This window comes from Mustela nigripes, chromosome 18, assembly GCF_022355385.1.
Source record: "Mustela nigripes isolate SB6536 chromosome 18, MUSNIG.SB6536, whole genome shotgun sequence".
In the NCBI taxonomy this organism is placed as follows: domain Eukaryota; kingdom Metazoa; phylum Chordata; class Mammalia; order Carnivora; family Mustelidae; genus Mustela; species Mustela nigripes.
Window position 1 is genome coordinate 38468309 of NC_081574.1, and position 21482 is coordinate 38489790.

At 44.3% G+C, this 21482-nt stretch overlaps 2 protein-coding genes across 6 annotated transcripts in view; one reads left to right on the top strand and one right to left on the bottom strand.

Moving 5' to 3' along the window:
* HGSNAT (heparan-alpha-glucosaminide N-acetyltransferase) overlaps window positions 1-4853 on the top strand; it is a 45982-nt gene extending 41129 nt beyond the window's left edge. Inside the window, exons 14-18 of the mRNA XM_059384101.1 lie at window positions 398-484; window positions 2436-2513; window positions 3110-3180; window positions 3267-3379; window positions 4325-4853. Of these exons, the coding sequence (XP_059240084.1) occupies window positions 398-484; window positions 2436-2513; window positions 3110-3180; window positions 3267-3379; window positions 4325-4506 (531 nt within the window). The 3' untranslated portion in view covers window positions 4507-4853. The remainder of the gene's footprint in view (window positions 1-397; window positions 485-2435; window positions 2514-3109; window positions 3181-3266; window positions 3380-4324) is intronic.
* Window positions 4854-10879: 6026 nt separating this feature from the next.
* The window catches only part of INTS10 (integrator complex subunit 10), a 40972-nt gene continuing 30369 nt past the window's right edge, over window positions 10880-21482 (bottom strand). For 2 of the 5 annotated variants that reach the window (XM_059384462.1, XM_059384463.1), the window contains exons 14-18: window positions 18773-18852; window positions 17589-17751; window positions 16404-16497; window positions 13436-13513; window positions 10880-11272 (exon numbers count right to left, since the gene is read on the bottom strand). In XM_059384462.1, coding sequence (XP_059240445.1) covers window positions 11116-11272; window positions 13436-13513; window positions 16404-16497; window positions 17589-17751; window positions 18773-18852 — 572 coding nt within the window. In that variant the 3' untranslated portion in view covers window positions 10880-11115. Of the gene's footprint in view, window positions 11273-13435; window positions 13514-16403; window positions 16498-17572; window positions 17752-18772; window positions 18853-21482 lie in introns of all 5 variants that reach the window. The other 3 variants (XM_059384464.1, XM_059384465.1, XM_059384466.1) reach the window with 2 other exon arrangements.

The following is a 21482-nucleotide window of genomic DNA, read 5'->3' on the forward strand; positions in this document are numbered from 1 at the left end:
CCACTTAACCAACTGAGCCAGTTCCAGGTGTCTCAGAAACAGCTTTTTGATGTTACAGTAGGGTTGACTAAAGGGAATAAACCTGACAGTGACGAAGGTATTATGGACAGTTTTGGAACCAGTTAGGGATGCATCAAATCACTGGCCCCTGAAGTTGAAGTGGCTGTTCTGGGTCATGGCTCATCCCTGGGCTCTACGGTCCCTTCTGGTATCACACACCCCACACTTTAATGATCAGAAGTATTCTGCCTATAATCCCCAAAAGCTGGCCATGAATTTCTGCAGCAAAAATGAAAACCATTGAATTCTGGAGTGTTTTTAAGTTTGTATTTGATCTCTGAATTGTTTGCATGCATTTTGTGGTCTGAGTCCTGCCTTCTTTTTCTGTTTTGTTAAGGTGCTTTATCATACCCAGGTGGCCTACGATCCAGAGGGAATTTTAGGGAGCATCAACTCCATTGTGATGGCATTTTTAGGCGTTCAGGTATTTGTTCATTTCATTAGGGTGTACATTTTTCTGACAGTTCATGATTATTCATCACTAATTCAAAAACTGTTTAATTAAAACAAGTAATTGGAAGCATACCTTCTATGGTCTAATAAATTCTGTTATATGTGACAGATTGTCAAAATCAGAAGTTGCTAAAATTCAGCACATGGAAATAATTAGGTATAATTCCTATATTACCTCACCCCCAAATTCTCATTGTTTATATGGCTTATCTTAGGAATGAAGGCATAGCAGTTTCTGGGTAAAAGGTCTCCCTGTTGGAGGGTGCAAAATGTTTGGGTGCTGGTGGTGTTGGGAAGTCCCTGTGTTCCTTCCTGTCACATTTCTTTCTTTTGTACCCACTCTGTATGCTTTTAGGTTATGCATATTGTATACCAGAGTCAAATACAGGTTGTTCTTGGTTTATCTGACATGCGATTTTTTAAAAATTCTGAGCAGTCTACATTTTTTCCCCCCTAAAGTTCTCCTTATTGGTGTTTGAAACTCTTTTTTGAGCAGAGCTATCTCAGGGGAGGGAAAAGTCTGTAAAGCAGCAGATGGAAGGCTCTGATGAAAATATTCATGTCCATGTGGCTTTTGAGTACTTGAAATGTGGCTAGTATGACCAAGGAACAAAATTTTAAATTTCTTTTCAATTAATTTAAATTTAACTTCAAATAGTCTCCAATATGGCTAGTAGCTACCATATTGGATAGTGTGGATCTAAAACGTATACATTTTGGCGATTCATATTTAGAAATACTGCTCTATACTCACCTCTGTAGCACACTACGGTTCACAGTGGGTACTTTCACATATATTCATTTCATTCTGGTATCTGCAGATCTGCAGGGATGAATCCAGGCCACCGAGAGCAGCCTGGGGTAGGGTTAGGAGTGAGACCTGGGGCCACACTGTCTGGGCTTGAACCTGCTCTACCACTTTTTTTTTTTTTTTTAAGATTTTATGTATTTATTTATTTGACAGAGAGAGATCACAAGTAGGCAAAGAGGCAAGCAGAGAGAAAGAGGAGGAAGCAGGCTCCCTGCTGAGCAGAGAGCCCGAGGTGGGACTCGATCCCAGGACCCTGAGATCATGACCCGAGCCGAAGGCAGCGGCTCAACCCACCGAGCCACCCAGGCGCCTCTTCTCTGCCACTTTCTAACTGGGTAGCCTCGGGCATGTTCATCCCTCTGTGCTCTGATAGCATCTACTTCAGGAATGGGTGGAGAGGACTGAGTAATTTCTGTGAAATTCTAAGAACTGGCACATAGAAAACATTCATAAATTTTAGTTTTAGTCACAAGTTATTACGAACATTTTCTTATCCTTTGATGTTTTTCAGAAATTAATTCCTAATTTCAGGGGATTTGAGGCAAAGTCCAGATTGTACTGCTTCTGTTTCTGCCTCTAGTACCAGCCTCTTCTTTACTGCCACTAAACTGGGCTGTCTAGCAGGCCAGTCTGAGCTGGTCCCGTGTTACTGTTTTTTTTGGGGGGTGGGGGAGAAGTGACTTTCCTCAGCTCCCTCTTATGCATGGGAGAAAGCCTGTGCCTCACCAGTGAGACCCACAAACCCACCTTCCCCCCACCTTCCCAACCCTCTAGCCTTTCTCAGTGACCTGCAGCTCAGGGACGCGTGCTCTTTCAGCCATCTGACCTGTTTCTGTGCATGCTGTTCCATTCTGCCCAGATGCCCTTCCTGCTTTGCACTCGTAGCCTCAACCGGACGGCACTTCCTCCCTGGCATCTCCTCCCATCTTCCCGAGGAGTACCCCGTGCCTCTGTGGCCAGTCGTCAAGGGCAGGGGTGACGTTCCATTCCTCTCGGTAATCCCCGCATCTAGCAGCAGGAGTCTATCTGTTGAGTGATTAGGATGTAGATGAACACAAAACACGAATATACCTTAAGCAGTTCTCTTGGTCATCTGTGTTTTCTTCTCCAGGCAGGAAAAATACTCTTGTATTACAAGGATCAGACCAAAGACATTCTGATCAGATTTACTGCCTGGTCATGTTTTCTAGTAAGTAACTGGCATTCCTCACTAAAATCCTATCTATACATGTTTCGAAGAAAGAAAATGTTGAGCAGCACTGGACAGCAGCTGCCACCACAGCATAGGGTTACATTCTTCACCAGAACAGCTGAGAGGAACATGTCTTTACACCTGAACTCTCAGGTTTATTTTCTTAGGCAAATGTCTTTATAATTAAGAGTGTTTGCTGTCGAACAGGCCAGCTGGAGTCGTGAAGAAATGGTGTGGGTTCCAGTGGGGAGCCAGACCAGGAAGAGCAGGGTAATAGCTATCAGAGGTCTGCTTCCAGATCTCCCAGTGACGGAGAGTTGAAAGTTGGGCTGTTCATTTTATCCTTCACATTTCCTCTCTAATTTATTTATTTGTTTACCTTTGACTCAGGAGAATGCTTTGGAGATTTTTTGTTTTGGAGAATATTTTTAATTATGCATCTTGAAAATAGCTTTCCAGTTAAAAGAATAAAATGTTAGACACAATTTTCAGGCCTCCCTAAGTAATTAAATAACATATTTTCCAGTTTTGAAGCATAATTGTTTTTTGAGATAATATTTTTAAAAACTAACATCCTTCTCCCCCTTTTATAGGGGCTTATTTCTGTTGCTTTGACGAAATTTTCTGAAAATGAAGGCTTTATTCCAATAAACAAAAATCTGTGGTAGGTATAGAAAATAATGTTGGGTTGATCTTGCCGATACTGGATGTGTTCCTCAGGAGCCCTGAAACACCTCATTCACCTTGTAGGTCCGTTTCGTATGTCACCACACTGAGCTCCTTTGCCTTCTTCATCCTGCTTATCCTGTACCCCATTGTGGATGTGAAAGGACTGTGGACGGGAACCCCGTTCTTCTACCCAGGTAAACCTCTAATTCGGAGTTGATGATGGTGACCTAGTGGGCAGGCCCAGAGACAGCTGAGCATGCCCAGTGCTGTGACCTGAGGCCATGGCCCCTCGTGGCAGGTTTCCAAGATGCAGACTGAGGGAGAAAGCCGCTGGGGCCACATGCAGGACATGCCTGGCCTGTTCCAAAGGAGTCCACCCATTTTATCGGTTAAGATTGTAGGGTCACAACCAAGTACCACTTGTTTCTTCAGGCAGTCCTGAGTTGTGGAGCATCAAAAACAATCCAGGGGATATCATTCAGTTTCTAATGCTTCAGCAATGAGACCATGCCTTCTTTCCGAATATAAATGTTCTGCCTTATAGATGATGCATAAGAAATATCAAGAGATACTGGAGATAAATGGTATCAAGAGATAAATGGAATGGTTTTGATGCAAATCTGCCTGAAGACTGAGAGACGCAATCACTTTTTTTAAAGATTATTTATTTGAGAGAGAGAGCATATGCATGCAGGGTGGAGAGCGGCAGAAGGAGAGAGAGAGAAAATCTCCAGCGGTCTCTGCCATGAGTACAGATCCCACGTTGGGGCCTGATCCCAGGACCCTGTGATCATGACCTGAGCTGAAACCAAGAGTCAGATGCTTAACTGACTGAGCCACCTAGGTGCCCTAGACCCAGTCATTTTCAGTGACTCACTGACAGATTTTTCTGACCTCAAGTTTCCGTCCTAGAAAAGATAAGTTAATGATTTTGGCTTTCCTTATAGATTTAGTATTCAGGAATTATATCATTATAAATATTTTCTAATATTTGATTTAGCTTATACTTAAGTATTTAAAAAGTGCGTTATTTATTAAGTGTGTGCATTTTGTTTTTTTCACTAAAGTCAAATTTCAAGAATTAAACAGATGATCAGATGTGACTCAGGAAAATATTATTTTCTGTATTTCTTCTCCAGGAATGAACTCTATTCTGGTGTACGTTGGCCATGAGGTGTTTGAGAACTACTTCCCCTTTCAGTGGAAGCTACAGGATAATCAGTCACACAAAGAGCACCTAACTCAGAACATAGTCGCCACTGCAGTTTGGGTGCTCATTGCCTACATTCTTTATAAAAAGAAGGTTTTTTGGAAAATCTGACAGCTCCAGCTGAAATGCATTGCTAGCAGACTCTAGTGGGCCTGCGGGAGTGTTGAAGCAGCCTTTATTAAAGGGAACCATGAATTATAGAATCAGTAGGATGTGTATTTCCCAGTGATTGGGGAAGGTGCTCATGTGCTCTGGCTGGTTTACTATGATGCGGCTGTTTATCAGAACTCTGTATATTTGAGACTTATATGTTTGGAATATAATTGTCTTTTTTCTCCATCTTCTATGTAAATGGATGAATTTAGAATTTCATTTTAAGGATTTGTCATTTAACTCTTCAAAAGGAAATTGCCATGGGCATTTTGTGTCTGTGACAGATAAAACAATTGAAAGTCTAATTTTTATTATCTTGTTTTCCTGTAGACTGCCTTTCCAGGTACACACATGCCAGCCAAGAATACCTTCATTTCTACTGTGGCTGACTAGAAGTCTTATCGAATGGGATGGGTAGTGATGTGGCCCGATATTTTTTGTGGTTAAGTGCAGTTTAGTATTTTAGGAAAGTCAGTAATTTCCTTTTCAGATTTGCAAGGCATTGGTGGGTCCAAAAAATGCCTTTCTGTCTTAAGGGATTCTCTCCTTTTCCCTACTTGGAAAAGGATGTTAAAATATAGATGTGTTATTCCAGCCACTCTTGCTTATAGTTATAATACTTACATACCTATTTGGCTGTCTGTCTGCCTACTTGTCTGTCTCTCACTGTGCGTCTAGATGGTGGCTGGCACCCAGGGTCTAGTGTGGCAGAGAAAAGCACACTGCCTTGCTTGTGGCGCCAGCTTTGCCATCCTTGCCGTGTGAGATGCCAGCAAGTCCCATGGCCTCTCTGGGCGCATGTTCCCTCATCTGTGAAATGAGGGAGACAGGGATGACCTCTTTGGCTCCTTCCAGCTCTTAGGCTCACTGAGGTGGGATACATCAGTAGCTTTTCTGAAATCCTTAGGAAATAATTTTATTACAGAGAACTCTTCAAAATAAGTGATAATGAAAAGTTAAACAAACAAAACAAGACCCTCATTGGAGTAAATCTTTTCAGAACGACCCTCCACAGTGGAGGCACTTTCCTGTGTGGAATCACGAAACTGAAGAAATAGTGTTTCCGGAGTGAAGACAGGAGACATTTTGAAAACAGCACTTTTCTATGATGCATCATCATGCTTAACGACTTTTCTGTGAGAATTCCGTATGGAGGAAAAGGTGGAACAGGTTGTGCTTGGGCCCGCTCTTCCGCGGTGCGACGGGGCCACCTCCACGTCTCTCCGCCGTTACCACAGTAGGGCGACTCCGGCCTGCGTTCCGCCGTGGACCTCCACCCCGAACCCGTAGCCCCCCTCGTCACTGCCCGCGGGTGGCTCCGCCCTGGACACCCGCCAGCACGCCGGCACCCCATCTTCCCGCTTCTCTCCCCAAATCCAGACTTTCCCTCGGGATATTCCCAGCTCCCTGAATGGCTCCTTCTCTGTCTCCAGCTGCGACACTCCTCACCTGTCACCTTACCTCCTCCATGCCCGCTTTGCCATACTTCGTCATTCCTGTCTTCCGCCCGACACCCGCTTTCTCGCTGCGCGCGCCGCGTCACTCCGGCCCGGGCTTCCCTCAGTCCTTTCTCTGTGAAGTCACTATCCAATGCCTCCACGTGAAGCTTTATGCAGCAGAGCTCGGTTCGGGGAAGATCGCTCTTCAGAAGCTCCCCTCAAAGTTGGAACCGCTTTGTCTGGCGTGTGTGGTTAGAGAACCACCCTCTGCGGAGCCCGCCGCTGCTCCCAGTTGCTTGCCCCGCCCATCCGCCCGAGCCCCGCCCCCTGCTCGGGCCCTGCCCAAGAGGCCTGGGCCCCGCCCGCCCCGTGTTTGCCAGCCAGCTGGGCTCGTCCTTCCGCAGCTCAGCCCTTCCTGCTTCTGTCTTTAATGGGTTTTCCTGCTTTAATTTTCCCCTTAATTTTCTCTAGACCCCCTACTTCTGAAACACCTTCTCTAATCTTGTATTCTCAGACGAAGGTGATATTTTTTCCCTCCTAATACCTCCTGGGATCAGTCTCATGGCATTTACTGCTTTCTGCCTGGTATGATGTAGTTACTTGTGTACATGTCTCATTTCCCGCACCAGTCCCTGAGCTTGTTAAGGGCAAGAATTATGTCTTGTTCATCTATATATTCCTCATGGTGCACACACAGTGCCTGGTACTTAGCAGGCGCTAAATAAACATGTAACAAAGCAAAGCAATGGTGGTTTTTGTTTTTAATATTTAAGTGTTGATAAAATTACTATGCCCGGAGTGCCCCATGAAAATGTTGCTTTTGCTAATGTGTAAGGGGACAGTCGGTGAGGAAACCTGCTGCTGTGCTTCTCTTGCAGCAAGTCATCGTGGATGGTCACATTGATCCCAAGTCCTGGCAAGTCAGCCTGACGTGGGCCTCTCCAGATGAGTTATCCAGAAGCATTTCTTGAATTAGGGAGTAATATATCAGGGTGTTTTGAGCTTTAGGCACCAGGAAATCCTGATTCAGCTGGGTTTTAAGGAAAACTTGGCTCACATAGGAAGGCCCGAGGTGGGCTGGCTCCAGCTCACTTGCCTGTGAGGCCAGCGCACGCTGACAGCTACAGACACTTGACTGCGACACCCACCCAAAGGAGAGGGCTTCCCATCTGTGCATCTCATGACATCGTTAGAAAACCCTCCCCAGAAGCCTCTCAGCAGTCCTCCCCTTGTGTCTCACTGGCTACAAGTCTCCTGTCTGACTTATGAGACCCAGCAGTGACAAGGGACCATGGACTGACGAGCCCATGGCATGGCTACATTGATGACCTGCTTTGGGAGGGAACGAGTGTGTCCAAGTGGCACAGTTGGGAGAGTGTCTGACATGGAAGTTAGGAGTTGGGTTCTTAAAGTGATTAAGCCCAAAACACTGTTCTAGAGTAGGGATGTAGTAACTGAATGTTGTTTATTCATTTTTTGGTACTTCCATTACTCATTCCTATTCATAATCAAGTGAATAAATTGTTGTCCTTACACTTCTTGTCTTTTCACTCTAGTCAATAAAGGGCATCTTTTATAAATGTGCAATAATCCAGGATGTATTAAAGGGCGTCAGCTTAAATGAAATTCCAGCATAATAGTTTTTATTTGTCCTTTTAATGTAATTGTTTTCCTAATGAATGGGGGAGACAAATGGACTTTTGAGAAAGTTCCTCCACATAGCAAACTCCTTTTTGGGTAGAGATCTCTATCAATTGTAAAAAATTCGGGGTAGGCTTTTGAAAACACTAAACAGTACACAGTGGGATCCATGACCCTATTAATAGTGCATCTTTTGGTATAGTTTCAGCTTTTGAGATTTTTAACACTCCTTTTGTTTGAACTTTGAAATGAGGTGGGAGAACACATTGCTAGTGTTTGTTTTTAGTTGCATATTTGTGTCATCTGTTTTCATCAGAGTGTAGTGAGCCAACATTTTTCTCTTGGTGATCAGTATCTGTTGGGCATTAGTTTAAAAACACGGTGGGGTGTTTGTTTGTTTGTTTGTTTGTTTTTAGGCTAAATGCATCTCCAAATCTAAAGTGGATGGAAGTCCTAGTTTGCCCTATGTCATAACTTGCCTCAGACCTCATAAACCCCTCACCTAATTTTGTATGTCAGAACGCTGCCACTGACCAAAGATGCCATTATTTCACTGGCTTTCCTCTGTAGAATTCCATCCCAAGTGCTAGCCTAGCAGACAGCCGGCCTTGCTCCCTGCAGTGTGGAGCGCGGGGCTTCCCACAGTGTCCATTACCATTTTGGGTTCTGGTGGAATTGTCTGGACTCCTGGAGCTGGACAGAACATGAGGTCTTGGGGCGCCTGGGTGGCTCAGTGGGTTAAAGCCTCTGCCTTCAGCTCAGGTCGTGGTCCCCGGGTCCTGGGGATTGAGCTCTCTGCTCAGCGGGGAGCCTGCTTCCTCCTCTCTCTCTTCCTGCTTCTGTGTCAAATAAATAAATAAAATCTTAAAAAATCAGGTCTTTGCTTTTCCCACCTTTTATGACAGTTCATTCTTGTCTTTGATGGTTTGTAGTCATGCACATTTACTTCAACACAGAATAGTTTTTCTGCTGATACTTAACTCCAAAGGTCGTTTCGCTTGGAGACTGGTCCCTCCATCTGGCTAAATCCTGCCTGTGACACAGCTTTGCCCAGGAGACCATTTGTGTCAGTTTAACCAACCCCAGGTGATGCCTGTCCCCGTGTCAAAGAGAAACAGCCATTTTGATGAAGGGGTGAGGGCAGACTTGACTGCACTGGGGTCTGGTGTGAACTGAGCCAGTTTCCTGGAAAAAAAAGGCTGCAGACTTTTAAAAAAGGCTGGGTGCGCTAAGGGAAAGGCAGGGAGGGATGTGATGGGCTTGGTCTGTGTGACAAGGCCATTGGATTTGTGAGTTGGCACTTCTCTCCCATCTTTATGGTGGCAGGTGGTGGGGCACATTGACGCAAGGTGCCCACCTGAACGAGGCTCTTCTGGGTATTCACTCTTCAGAGACAGCTTGGGTTGCTCCAATATTTTCTGGCAGTAGTTTCATATCTCAAAGGGCAGCGGAAGGATTTATGATTGCCGGCTTTCTAAAAGTAACTGCTCTAAGAGGGGGTTCAGGGACCTATCTGCTCATCGCCATGCTTTGGCCGGATCAGATTCTGTGAGCGTGCAGCTTTCTCAGGCAGGCACTTTAAGGGGGTCTAGGGTCATCCTGGGTACCTGGCCTGACGCTGCCAGAAGCTGCGCTGGAGTTGGGTCACGTTTCAGTGCAAAGGGCATGGATGGGTCCTCAGGGGCCAGTGATCAGCAGTCCCGCCCTGCCCCTGCCTTGTCTGCAAACTTTGTCTGACTTCCGATTTTACTCTATGGCATTGCCCCTGCAATTCTTCACACAGGAGTGGCACTACTGAATTAAAAAAAAAAAAAAAAAAAAAGTGATTGGTTCTTTTTTATCTGGTGCCTACACATTTTAGTGTCTGAAAGTCCTGTTTTGATGTATGCTGCTCCCAAATACTGATCTGAGAAAGGCATAAAACCAAAAATGTGTTTAATTTGAAAGCTTTTAGGGGCCAACACACTCCTCGATCAAAATAACGGAATGGTTTATATATTGTAATCAACTCATATAAAGTTGATAATTTTAAAATGAGCTAGGTGGAATATTTCCTGAGATCAGCTGTCTACTACTTAAACTACTGATTTTAATACAGTTGACCCTCGAACAACACAGGTTTGAAAAGAATGGGTCCATTTATACATAGATTTTTTTATAGTACAGTACTATAAATGTATTTTTCTTATGATTTTAACATATTTTCTTACTTTGTAAGAATACAGTATATAAATCATATAATATACAAAATACATGCCAATCAACAGTTTATCAGTAAGGTTTCCAGTCAACAGGAGGCTATTAGTAAACACATTTTTGGGGAATCATTATAGGTGGATTTTCAACCGTGCAGTGGTGGGGGGCATGCTGGCGCCCTCAGAAGTCCCCCCACACTGTTCAAGGTTCAACTGTAGATCTAAAACTTTTATTTAAATTTTTTAAAAGATTTATTATTTTTTTAAATTTGACAGACGGAGATCACAAGTAGGCAGAGGCAGGCAGAGAGAGAGGAGGAAGCAGGCTCCTTGCTGAGCAGAGAGCCCGATGTGGGGCTTGATCCAAAGACCCTGGGATCATGACCTGAGCCGAAGGCAGAGGCTTTAACCCACTGAGTCACCCAGGTGCCCCAAGATCTAAACTTTTAATGCAAATTAACTAACGTCTTAGCCTTCTCTTTTTCAAGTAGCCCCTAGAAACAAGTATTTGTTTGACGTTTATCTGATATATTTCAGGACAGGAAAAGAAGAAAACGAACCTGAGAGCTAACATTGGCCTAGTTGGACACACGAGGCAACCTTCCACAGATGTCATGTGAGGGCACTCAGTCTTCACAGCCTGTGAGGGAAGTACCATCATCTCTTGGGTTTCAAGGCTGAGCCTGAGGCACAGAGGAGTTAACCTGTTCCCCCACAGGGCAGTAGGATGCTGGGTAGAGCCAGGCCTGGGAGCCAGGCCACCAGGCACCTGGGGCTTGGCGGGAGGGAGGAGGCGCCTTCCCTGGGCTGGTGCACAGACCCCCCCCACACCCCGCACCCACAGCTCCCTCATGGAAGTTCACTCAAGTTCATTCTGGCATGAAGGTTTTCAGTATTAAAACTTCCTGCATGGACAGGTGTGAAAGTATGTTGATACGTGATACCTACCGAAGCCTAACTATGGAAAATAAGACCTTGAGATTATGAAAAATATTCATTTACATAAAGTGAAGTCTTGTTCAGAAACTTGTAAGAATTGAAATACATTCTTAAAAGCCCCAAATTTAGGATGATTTTTATTTACAAAACAGGTTCTTTTGTTTTACAAAAATTACAAAAAATGACTCTGAAAAATAGAGATAGCTTCTCAGACTCTTGGGAACTATTTTTAAGCAACCAAGGAGTTGAACTCAGGTTTTCTTCTTTCTAAGAGTTGTAACGGCAACATTCACGAATGCTTTATGTCTTCACAAAAAATCCCACGGCTTCCTCTGGCGGAAAGGGTTCCCCGGTCAGGCTAGAGTCTGGAGGAGCAAGATCTTCTCGTTGATGCAGAACCTGTGCAGCACGACCATCAAGTTCTCGCCACAGCGTGACACCTGGCGCTCCATGGCCAGGCGGAAGTCCTCCTTCACACCCTTGGTGATGCCCCGAGTGACTGTGTGGTGCCTGAGGGCAGCGACAGGGAAACAGAGGGGACACCACAGTTAGTGCCGGCATCCCCGGTCAGTGTTTCTGGGGCAGGTGTAAAACCTGACTGAAATCTAAGTATAAGTAAAAAAATTCAGAAAGGAAGAAAGGCCCTAACCAAACAATCCCACTGCCCATTCCTTCTCAGAAAGACATAAAACTAGAGAGACGTGTTTCCCACTCAATAAAAGGCTATTTTAAGCATCTAAACGTCTGGTCAAATGCCACTTGCTTTGCTTCTGAACTCTTGCAGCTCTGACACTATGCATCCCTGTGCTGACTTGTGCATGGTTCTGTCCCTTTGGGCCAACTGGGCCCAGTCCACATGGCCACACAGTTCATGTCTGGACAAGCCAGCCGAGCGTGAGCACAGAGGCAGCAGCAGGGAGGAGGGAAGCCAGAACGAGCCCGTCACCACACCGAGTTGGGGCCTGGGGCTCTGCGGGAAGGCTCAGAAAGGGGCTTGTGCTCAGCCACTGGGGTTTCTTCCAAGTGCGTCTCTCTCCCGGTGATGCCAGAACAGGACAGCTCTGCTGAGCTCATCCAGACTCACATCTGTTTGAGAAGCTGGAGGAGTTGCAGGTCCCAAGACGAGTCTGGCAGAGATGGGGAGAGAGAAGCAGACTCACTGAAGAATAGCCAGTGTCCTGCAAAAGCCTGCTGGGCCCAGAGCTGGTCCCCGTGCTCGGGAGAAGGGTCAGTGGGAGCACAAGAAAAGTTCTAGCTATACCCAGAAGCTGTGCTGTGGAGAAGGAGCTCACAAAGGAAATCCCAGAAAACTTAAGATGTCAAATTGAAGAAAGGAAAAATCTAGCAAAATTTGCTGGGTTGTTGAAAGGAGTTTTAACTACAGGGTCAGTACTTCAGTAGGTTTAGACCATTAGAAGGCACCTCCATTCCCCACCTCGACTGCCTAACTTCCCTCAGACACAATGACAGGGATTTCAAATGAGATTTTTATGTATGGGCCAAAACAAAATTGTTGAAACCACTCTAAAATGTTCCTGTTTTTTTTTTTTTTTTAAACTTGTGTACTGTTGTATAAAATAAGTACAACAGAAGTCAAAAAGTTGCCATGTAACAGGAGGAAAAACAAAACTAGGCTCTGCCAACTAGTAAAGCTACTCCAGGACAGCCTGCAATGCCCACGGGCATTTGAGAGAACTATGCCAACAGCAGCAGTGCCAGGGAGAAAACACAGTTCTTTGTGGACGTTTCTAGTGAAGTCGGCTGGTTAATTCTGTAACTAGGACATGGTGTCAGTGAGGCTGAGGCCATGAGGCCCACTGAGAATGGGCGTACACCCATGTAGGCCGTCCTGAGATACCGTTCTTCTGGGTCCCAGACTGCAGCCCCTGATGGGAGCCAACCCTTGAGCGACTGAGAGTTACTGGTATTTGCAGACAACAAGCTAAAGGGCTTTGAAAGCTCAAAGCAAACTCTTCCCTTCATGCTAGTAAAAATACAATAAAATGTTGTGTCCTGCTAATCATGGTTCAATGATACTGTTTCTACAGATAAAGCAATACAACTCCATTCTATTTCTATCAGTCTCTATCCCTCTGGTGAGTGTGGCTGAAGAAGAGAATTAGTCAGCTTTTGTGGTTTAAGGACAGGAGAAATCAGCTAATAAATGCAGCATACCAAGGATTTTCAGTTTAGAAAGGGAAGGTCTGGAAAATCAGTGAATGCTGTGCTAAGGCCCGGTTACACCAGAACATCGACACTGGTCACTAATATGGAAATCCATGAATAAAAATTTCCTTAAAATGAGCTTTGGCATCCTTAAATATTTATGACTGAATGCCTTATGTTTTATCAAAAGAGAATCAATCACAACCTAATGCCTCCTAACCTAACGTGTGCTTAATCTAACACAGTTTTATATAACTTTTGTTTTTTTTTTTCTTCCTCCAGATCCATAATGATTTTTAAATCGAACACAAAAACATTGGCAACTTATGGAAAAAAAATAAGAAATGTTACAATATTACAACCAGATGGTTTGCCAAGGAATGCAGAACAAATTAAAAAAATAAATAAAGCATGAAAAAGAGCACTGAGGAACAGAGAGCTGGAAACCATGGGCAGTACAACATGTTGACAGACGGCACACTATGAGCAGTGTTTTCCACGTGGTACCTGTCAGCAGTCTGTATGCTGGGCTGAAGCACAGGTAAGAATTCCTGCTGCAGTAACCCCATGGGAGGACTAGAAGGCCTTTAAAAAACAGCAAACAGCAGCATTCAAACACCCACACCGACTCGCCCTGCACTGCAAAAACAACACGCCAGAGAAAATGCACAAGACTGGAACAGACTATGCGGAAACCCTTGAACCTCCACGGCCCCCCGGGGACACAGCGGTGTCTTTCGGGAGGACGGGAGAAGCTAGCGGTCCTCTCCCTGCACCTGCTGCTGGGGCATGTCCAGAGCATCTTGTGCCTGGGCCCCGAGCTCAGCCCACTCGAGGTCTGGTGTAAAAGCAGCCACCGAGAAAGAGGATGACGAGACGCAATGGAACGGCGGTGCGGAGGGGTCACACTGGAGAAGACACGTTTTTGAATCCAGCCTCCTTCACTCTCCACTCTGCTCAAGCCCCCACCAGAGATGGACTGGGGGGCTTCTGGTAACCATCTTTGCCAGGTCTGAAGCCCCAGACTGAAGAGGCCCTTCTGGGATGACTAGAGGGCCTGGCCATGTTTTTGACCAAGAAAGGCTGAGCCTTAATTTCAAAAAGTATCGAGTAAAGGAACAGACACGGGGAATAAAATGTCTGGGACCCATGGCCTTGCTGAATTCGAAACAAAGAATTAGTGCACAGGACATGGTTTTTTCCATTTTCACCCAATCTAATACAACTAAGATACTGCAAATATTGGCAAAGAACTGTTCTCTATTTTAAAATATGTTAAGGACAAAGTGTCTTTGTTCTGTTGGTCAGGCTCCGGGTGCGCTCAGCATTGGTACTGTACCCGCTAGCGTCCGAGCAGAGCGGGACAGACTCACAACCTTACCCAAGGGAGGGGGTGCTGTACACTTCTCACAACACCTCTGCCCCTCAGCTGGGGGTGCCACCCAAAGGTCTGCAGTGGTTTCAGAGAATTTGTTTGGAACCCAAAGGGGAAGGAATATAGATAGTTTTGCTCAAGATTCGAATTCTTCCCTTCTTAGTAAGAGCTCTCTGGCTTTATGCAGCTTGCTTTTCCTGCTGGTTTGGCAGACGTAATCTGAAATGCAGGCTTCCGATGAACTTTGAGACTCGCACAGTGAAGACTAAGCAAGTTTCTAGAATGTCAGCTCACTAAGTAACAATCCCTATTCTTGCTTCCAAACAGAACAACAGGATTCCTAAGAGGCTTAGTGGTCTTCTCTAGGGTGTTAGAAGGCATTAAAGTTTATATTGACCAAGGTGGGGGAGCCTGCAATTCTCTCTCAAAGCCTGGAAATGCAGGCTGTGTCTCCCTGCCTTGCGCTAAACGACTCTTTACAGTGATATTATCTGGGTGTCCAAGAGCGCCTGCTTCCATTCCTTGTCCTAGGGGTTGTCTGCACAGAACCATGACACTGTTCAGCTTGATACAAACTGGCTACAGAAGAAAGGGTTCAGTACGAGATCCAACTGCTGATTTAGTAAAAGTCGATTCACTCACACTTCCACAGTTAAGCACTATCTGAAGTGAGAGATCATCTATACATTTAACCCTTAGTAAATGCAGGTGATTTGAAGGCTGTTCCTATATCATGATAATTTGTACCGTGAGTGTTAATGTGGGTTAACTAAAAGGCTATTAATATCAGGCATGTTTTATATATCCGGCCTCAAAACCTAGAAATCTTTCATTTTTAAGCCCACAGAAGGGGCTACGTAAGCTCCCATAGCAACAAGTCATCTTTGTTCTCGAACACTGTTAAGAACCATGCAATCATTCCCCCCAGTTCTTCTTCGCGGTCTTAGGGAAGGGAATGGAGACGGGAAGATACGCCTGTCCAGCGCATCTCGCCTAAGCAACCTCATGCAGAAAGGTCTCGTGTTTTCAAAAAAGAGCGTTTGTTCTTTTATTTTAGATGTTTAAAATATCTATTAATCCTATTTACAAGGTGAAGGACAAAAACCCCATTTAATCTTCCCATTCTTCAGAACGGATTCCGTAAGACCCTCTTCTCAATAGGAGTGGTATTTGCGGTCATACATATCCCCAATGCACATTTCGAGCTTCCCCCTCAGCATTTCTAAGGCTCTACAAAGATAGAAAAAGATGTGGATTTTTGCTCTCAACAACTGAAAACTCATTCATTTTGCAACTGAGAGAAAAAGGACAAGCTTTTCAGCCTTAGCAATGCTCCCTTCTCACTCGGGACTCAGTCTCTTGCACTGACTCGGACATGGACTCCTGGCCATGCTGAGTCTGCAGGACGCAAAGGAGGAAGTAGGAAAATAAAGCTGTACGTGGCATTTACAGCACAGAGGATCTATTATCCAAACTACATGAGTACTGAAGGATAGAAGCAAGATTTATGAGCTATTTAAAAATCATAAATGGTCACAACTTCACCTAGATGTGGGAGGGCATGCTTGAGACCAGGCTCCTCACCACTATTTCTCGGGCAGGTGTGTTCTTAGAGACACTAGTCTCTGCTAGTTTCCCTTGCGCTATGCAAGCAAAGACAACTGCTTGGGAAGGCTTCAGATAAATACTGAAATCCAATTTCTAGATAAAGTCTGTAGCTTTTCCTAATCCACTACAACTTTAATTAAGCATGGCTCTTTCTTAATTAAAAGCGTTCTCTATCTAACCAGAAATTTATAGGATTAGCCTGTACATTTTGGAGATGAAAAGATAACAGGAATGAGGCTTTCGCTTAGAGGGAAGGTTTCCAAAGTGACAGAAATATCCCAGTTTAAACAATGTTTTATCAGAAATGTAGTTAAGGAAACACCAAATTGCAAAAGGTACCCAGAATCAAATCTACTCTCTCAAAAATGGAGACCAGGTTTGGATTCCTTTTTTTTTTTTGAGATTTCCCAAAGCTATAGAAACTTACAAATATTTCCTACAAGCACACGAAAGGTGAGCATGTAGCGTGGAAGAGTGAGACAGCATGCTTACTTGATCAGCATCCCTTGATTGGGCAGTAATTCCAGATGAATTTTCCCACCTTCCTGAGTTCTTAAGTAGGCGAATTCCTCCAGCATATCGATATCTGCAGGCCAGGTTCAGGTTAACCACGTTCAGAAACAAGGTGCCCTATCTCTCAGAGGAGGACCAGGCGGGCAGTGACCAAGTAAATTGCCCACAGCCACCCAGCCAACCAGAGTTAGTACTGGAACCCAGGGCGATCTGATTCCCAAACGAACAATTCTTTTTTTTTTTAAGATTTTATTTATTTATTTGTCAGAGAGAGAGCGAGAGCGAGCACAGGCAGGCAGAGTGGAAGGCAGAGTCAGAGGGAGAAGCAGGCTCCCTGTGGAGCAAGGAGCCCGATGTGGGACTCGATCCCAGGACACTGGGATCATGACCTGAGCCGAAGGCAGCTGCTTAACCAACTGAGCCACCCAGGCGTCCCCCAAACGAACAATTCTTGTACCAACCAGACTACCTCTTAACAATAAGTAGGTTCCTCCTACAGATGCTAACTGAACAGATTCTGTACGGCCCTAATAGAAAACTCTTTTGTTTTCTTTATAAAAAATGAAAGGGGCAGTGGGGGTGTTGAATCCCCAGAAACAGTTACGTATCTTCCTAGGCCCTTGGACAAGACAGCACATTCCTCACAACTCGAAGGTGGTCTTTCCGTACCAACAGTATGAAACCCAACACTCCCTACGGCCGGAAGCTGCTGCTGGGCTGGGAGCACGTGTGGCGAGTTCTCAGTGGCAGCTATGACGCCTGTGACTTGGGAGAGGCCCCAGGAGGCCCTGTGCTGACAGATGAAGGCCAATGAACATTCTAGTCTGTGCCCTCACCAGCCACTCTCGGCCTCTCAGGAACTGGAAGGCTCTTCATGTAGGCATCCTGGGTACCTGCCTAGAAGTCACCTGAGGTGGAAAGTGTGACTGAGCTACTCATGTTCCTGATTCGGTGCACCACCTCTGTGAAGCCTTTCAGGACTCTCATGAGAAACCGACTGCCACAGGCCCATTTTCACTCATCATTCTCTCTCTCTTCCCCCAAAGTAGAGTGAAAATCAGTATTTCTACCTGGAATGATTCATTCACTTCTGTAACATGCATTTATTCTTTAAAAAAAAAAAAAAAGTAAGAATTTCTTATGCTTACACAGGAAAAAGGATACTTGTAACATAGTTGAAAAAGTTCTCGTATTGGAAGTTTCCTTGTTGGCAAATCTTATTGACAGCTTTCAAGAAAAGATTCTCTCCCCGCGGCCACTCTTGCTGAAGCAAGACGATCACGTGGCCCAGCGCCATGTCGTCCCTGCTGTCGGTGAAAGCCCGGAGCTGCAAGACAAGGATTTGTGCAGACACGGAACGGAAAGGAAATCACGGGTGATCGTAAATATACCAAATATCACTTCCTGAAAAAATGCTGCTATGTGAAAATATGTGATCTAGGGAACAGAGGAGAACACATACCCGCCGTGCAAACAACATAAGGGCTTCTGAAGGGCGGTGAGTCCTAACCCAGAAGCCCGGGGTCCCCTGCTGGGAACAAGGTCACTAGCAGTGTGCTCACTGAGCATCCTGACGGGAGCTGGCCGTGACGGGCAGGCCTGAAGCTCCGGCTTTGGGAAAAGGGCGATAGAAGCTGAGTGGCTGTGTGTGGCAAAGACAAGAATCTGGGGATTTCTTTGAAGGGGGAGGGCGGGTCAAGGGTGGGCCAGAAGGCTGGGGAGAGAGAAAGGTTTGGGAGAACACGGACTGGGGAGCAGAAAGCAGTGAGCAACAGGGGAGGGAGTGGCAGTGAAATGCAGAACCGGCCCAAGGACTCAGCGAGCAGCTAAGCCCCAAATCACACTTTAATCTAATAGTTTCTGTTGCCCCAAGGGATTCTGACCATGAGTGAAGTCTGAGAATTACAGCCCTAAAGCAGAGACCAGATGCTGCTGTTCTCTTGCTCACACACCTTGGTGAAATGCACACAAAGGCTCGGCTCTACCTGCAGCCAAGGGCCTGGGGTTCTTCTGACAGCCTGGAAACCTTCCTGGCTCTGTGGGGTTCATCCTAAGGCCTGAAACGCTTCCACCTGCTACGTCTTTAGGATAACAAACTTGCCATCCCTCTATGAACCCAATGGCATTTGCAATTTTTCTTCTAGCTCATATATTCTGACATACATAAATTCATAAAATATTTACTGATCATCACTAGAGGCAGGTTATTCGGGTAACTGTCCCAAGCCTCTACAGTTACTATTTATTCATTGCTAGCTCCTGCGCTCTCTCGATGCCACCAAGTCACTCCAGATCATCAGAAGTGTTCCAAATTAAATTTTGCCGATGCTAATCAGTCTCCAGCTTACCTTAAAGCAAGCCAGCATCAGATGCAGGCAGTAGGGCATGAGGGCCTTGCTGGTACAAGGCAGCAACTTCAGATCAGAGCCTGTGCACAAAAGGGCACAACAGGTCTGTTATTAGTGAAGAAAAGGGCTTTGGAAAGTATATATTTAAGACGTTTCCCAGAAAAAAATATAAGCAACAGTCATAGGATTTCAAATATAGTTAAACCACGACTATATTTCGTGACAGTGAAACTGTCACGTTTTTCATGGTTTTTGAATGATCTCCGGATTTATCAATCTTCTTTCCTAACCTTGCTTAAATACTTTTTATTATAAAACATTTCAAATGTAGAGAAACAAACACAGGTGTTTGTAATACTGTGCTCAACACTCAGCTTATAAAATGTTAATGTTTTCCTTTATTTTTAAAAAAAATTTAAAAGGTTTTATTTATTTATTTGACAGAGAGACACAGTGAGAGGGATAACAAAAGCAGGGGGAGTGGGAGAGGGAGAAGCAGGCTTCCTGCTGAGCAGTGGGAGCAGATACGGGGCTTGATCCCAGGATCCCAGGATCATAACCTGAGCCAAAGGCAGATGCTTAACAACTAAGCCCACCCAGGCACCCCATTAACATTAACATAAAGTATCACAAATTTAGTTGAAGCCTCTTGTGTACCTTTGCAGCCGCCCTCTTCCCTTCTCCCCGAAGTATTATTCTCACTGCACTGGTTTTCATTCCTCAGCAACAGAGGAAAGTTGTGCAAGTTTTTAGTCTACTATATAAATGGTGTCATATTGTACGCATCCTTCTGCAAACCGTTTTTGATATGAATACCAATAGCTCTAGTTCATTGATTTTCAATGTTTATACAGTATTCTATTTACATGACACAATACATTTACCCATTCTTTTATGGTAGACAGGGGGATTTCCATTTTTTCACTATTACAAACAATGTTAAAATAAACATTCTTATATAGATTTTCTTATGCACTTGTGGGGAAAAAAAAAAAACCCTTAGGCAACAGTTTTCAAACCGAGACCTTAATCTTTTCCTTTCTGGCATGTGTTCTTTATATCCTAAATCCTTCTCTACCCTAAGGATGAAAGTAGCAAGAAATCATGGAGATCCTGTACACGCATAATTACACGTTCATGTGTCTAAAACAGAAGGTTCAAGAAATACAATTTGCCCCTTTCACAGGAGATCTCATTTTAATATTATATTCTATCTCATTAAAAAAAGAGAATGGTTGAAATTCATGACCTGGGAGGTGAGGACCCAACTTTGAAAAGCACTGATCTAAGGGATTTAACTAGAAGACCTATGTAACTGGGTAATGAGATGTTTGACCTGGAATGATTAAATTGGTCTCCATAGTGATGGTATAAGTTTATATACCTTCCAGAAAGAGATGGACAATTTGTGTCTTCACATCCGATAGTCAGTACTGCCACCCTGCATTCTGACCTGTCTGATATGGTAGCTTACTGTTTTTTAACCCAAATTTCTCACATTATTAATGGGTCCCTTCCAATGGTTTCTGGTCATTTGGATTTCTCCTTGTATGAATCTGTTGTTTGTATTCTTTGCCTGTTTTTCTATGACAGGTTGTCTGGTTGGCTGGTTGTTTCTTACTGGTTTGAAGGAGCTCTTTCAAAATCCTGGATACAAAGTTCTTGTTGATTCTCCATGCTGTGTAAATTTCTTGCAGGCTATGGCTTATCCTGTCACTTTGTCACAGTATCTGTCACAGTTGTTGATATTTTATCATTTTTTTTTAAAGATCTTATTCATTTATTTGACACACAGAGAGAAATCACAAGCAGGCAGGCAGGCAGGCAGAGAGAGAGGGAGAAACAGGCTCCCCGCTGAGCAGAGCACCTGACGCAGGGCTCCATCCCAGGACCCTGAGATGATGACCTGAGCTGAAGGCAGGGGCTTAACCCTCTGAGCCACCCAGGCGCCCCACTGTTGCTATTTTAATTTAATGGGACTAAATTTACTTATCTTTTCCTTTCTGTTGTGTGGTTTTTGTAGCCTAATCATTCTCTACCTGTAAGGCCCAAAGAATCCTTTCTTCTAAAAGCTTGAAAGTTTTACTTTTCATTTTTAAATCTTAAAATTTAAATAATTTTTGTGTAGTGGGAAGGCATGATCACATTTTTATTATTTTTATACTTGGATCAATTGCCTTACTACCACTTATTGGATAAACTCATTCTTGGCCCACTGAATTACAATACCACCTGTTTCTTAGTTCTCTGTTGTGTTCCATTAGTCAGTCTCTATGCCAACACTATACTACCTCTATTAAAGTAAGTCTTGAAGTCAGCTAGGTCCGGTCTTAAGCTACCTGATCTGCTTCTGTTTCAGAGACACTATTTCTGAAGGGATCTGGGCCGTATCTTCTTCTTCTTCTTTTTTTAAAGTCCTCCATGTACCTTAAACACTTTCAGTAATAATCAAGACTGTCATGCTTTTGTCTTTTAGTTATGGCGAACTGGGTGGGGGCATGGGGAGGGGACATGGAGCCCTTATTGTAAAAACAGAAAAAAGGTAGCCCAAGTTTTTAATTATGGCGAACTGGGTGGGGTGCTATTGTCTTTTAGGAAAATTTTAGTGTCCTAATAAATCTACCTACCAGTCACAAAGACCTTTTCTTCTTTTTTCAAAAATGAAAATAAATGTTTACTTAAAATTATCTATTATACCATATTGTTTGCT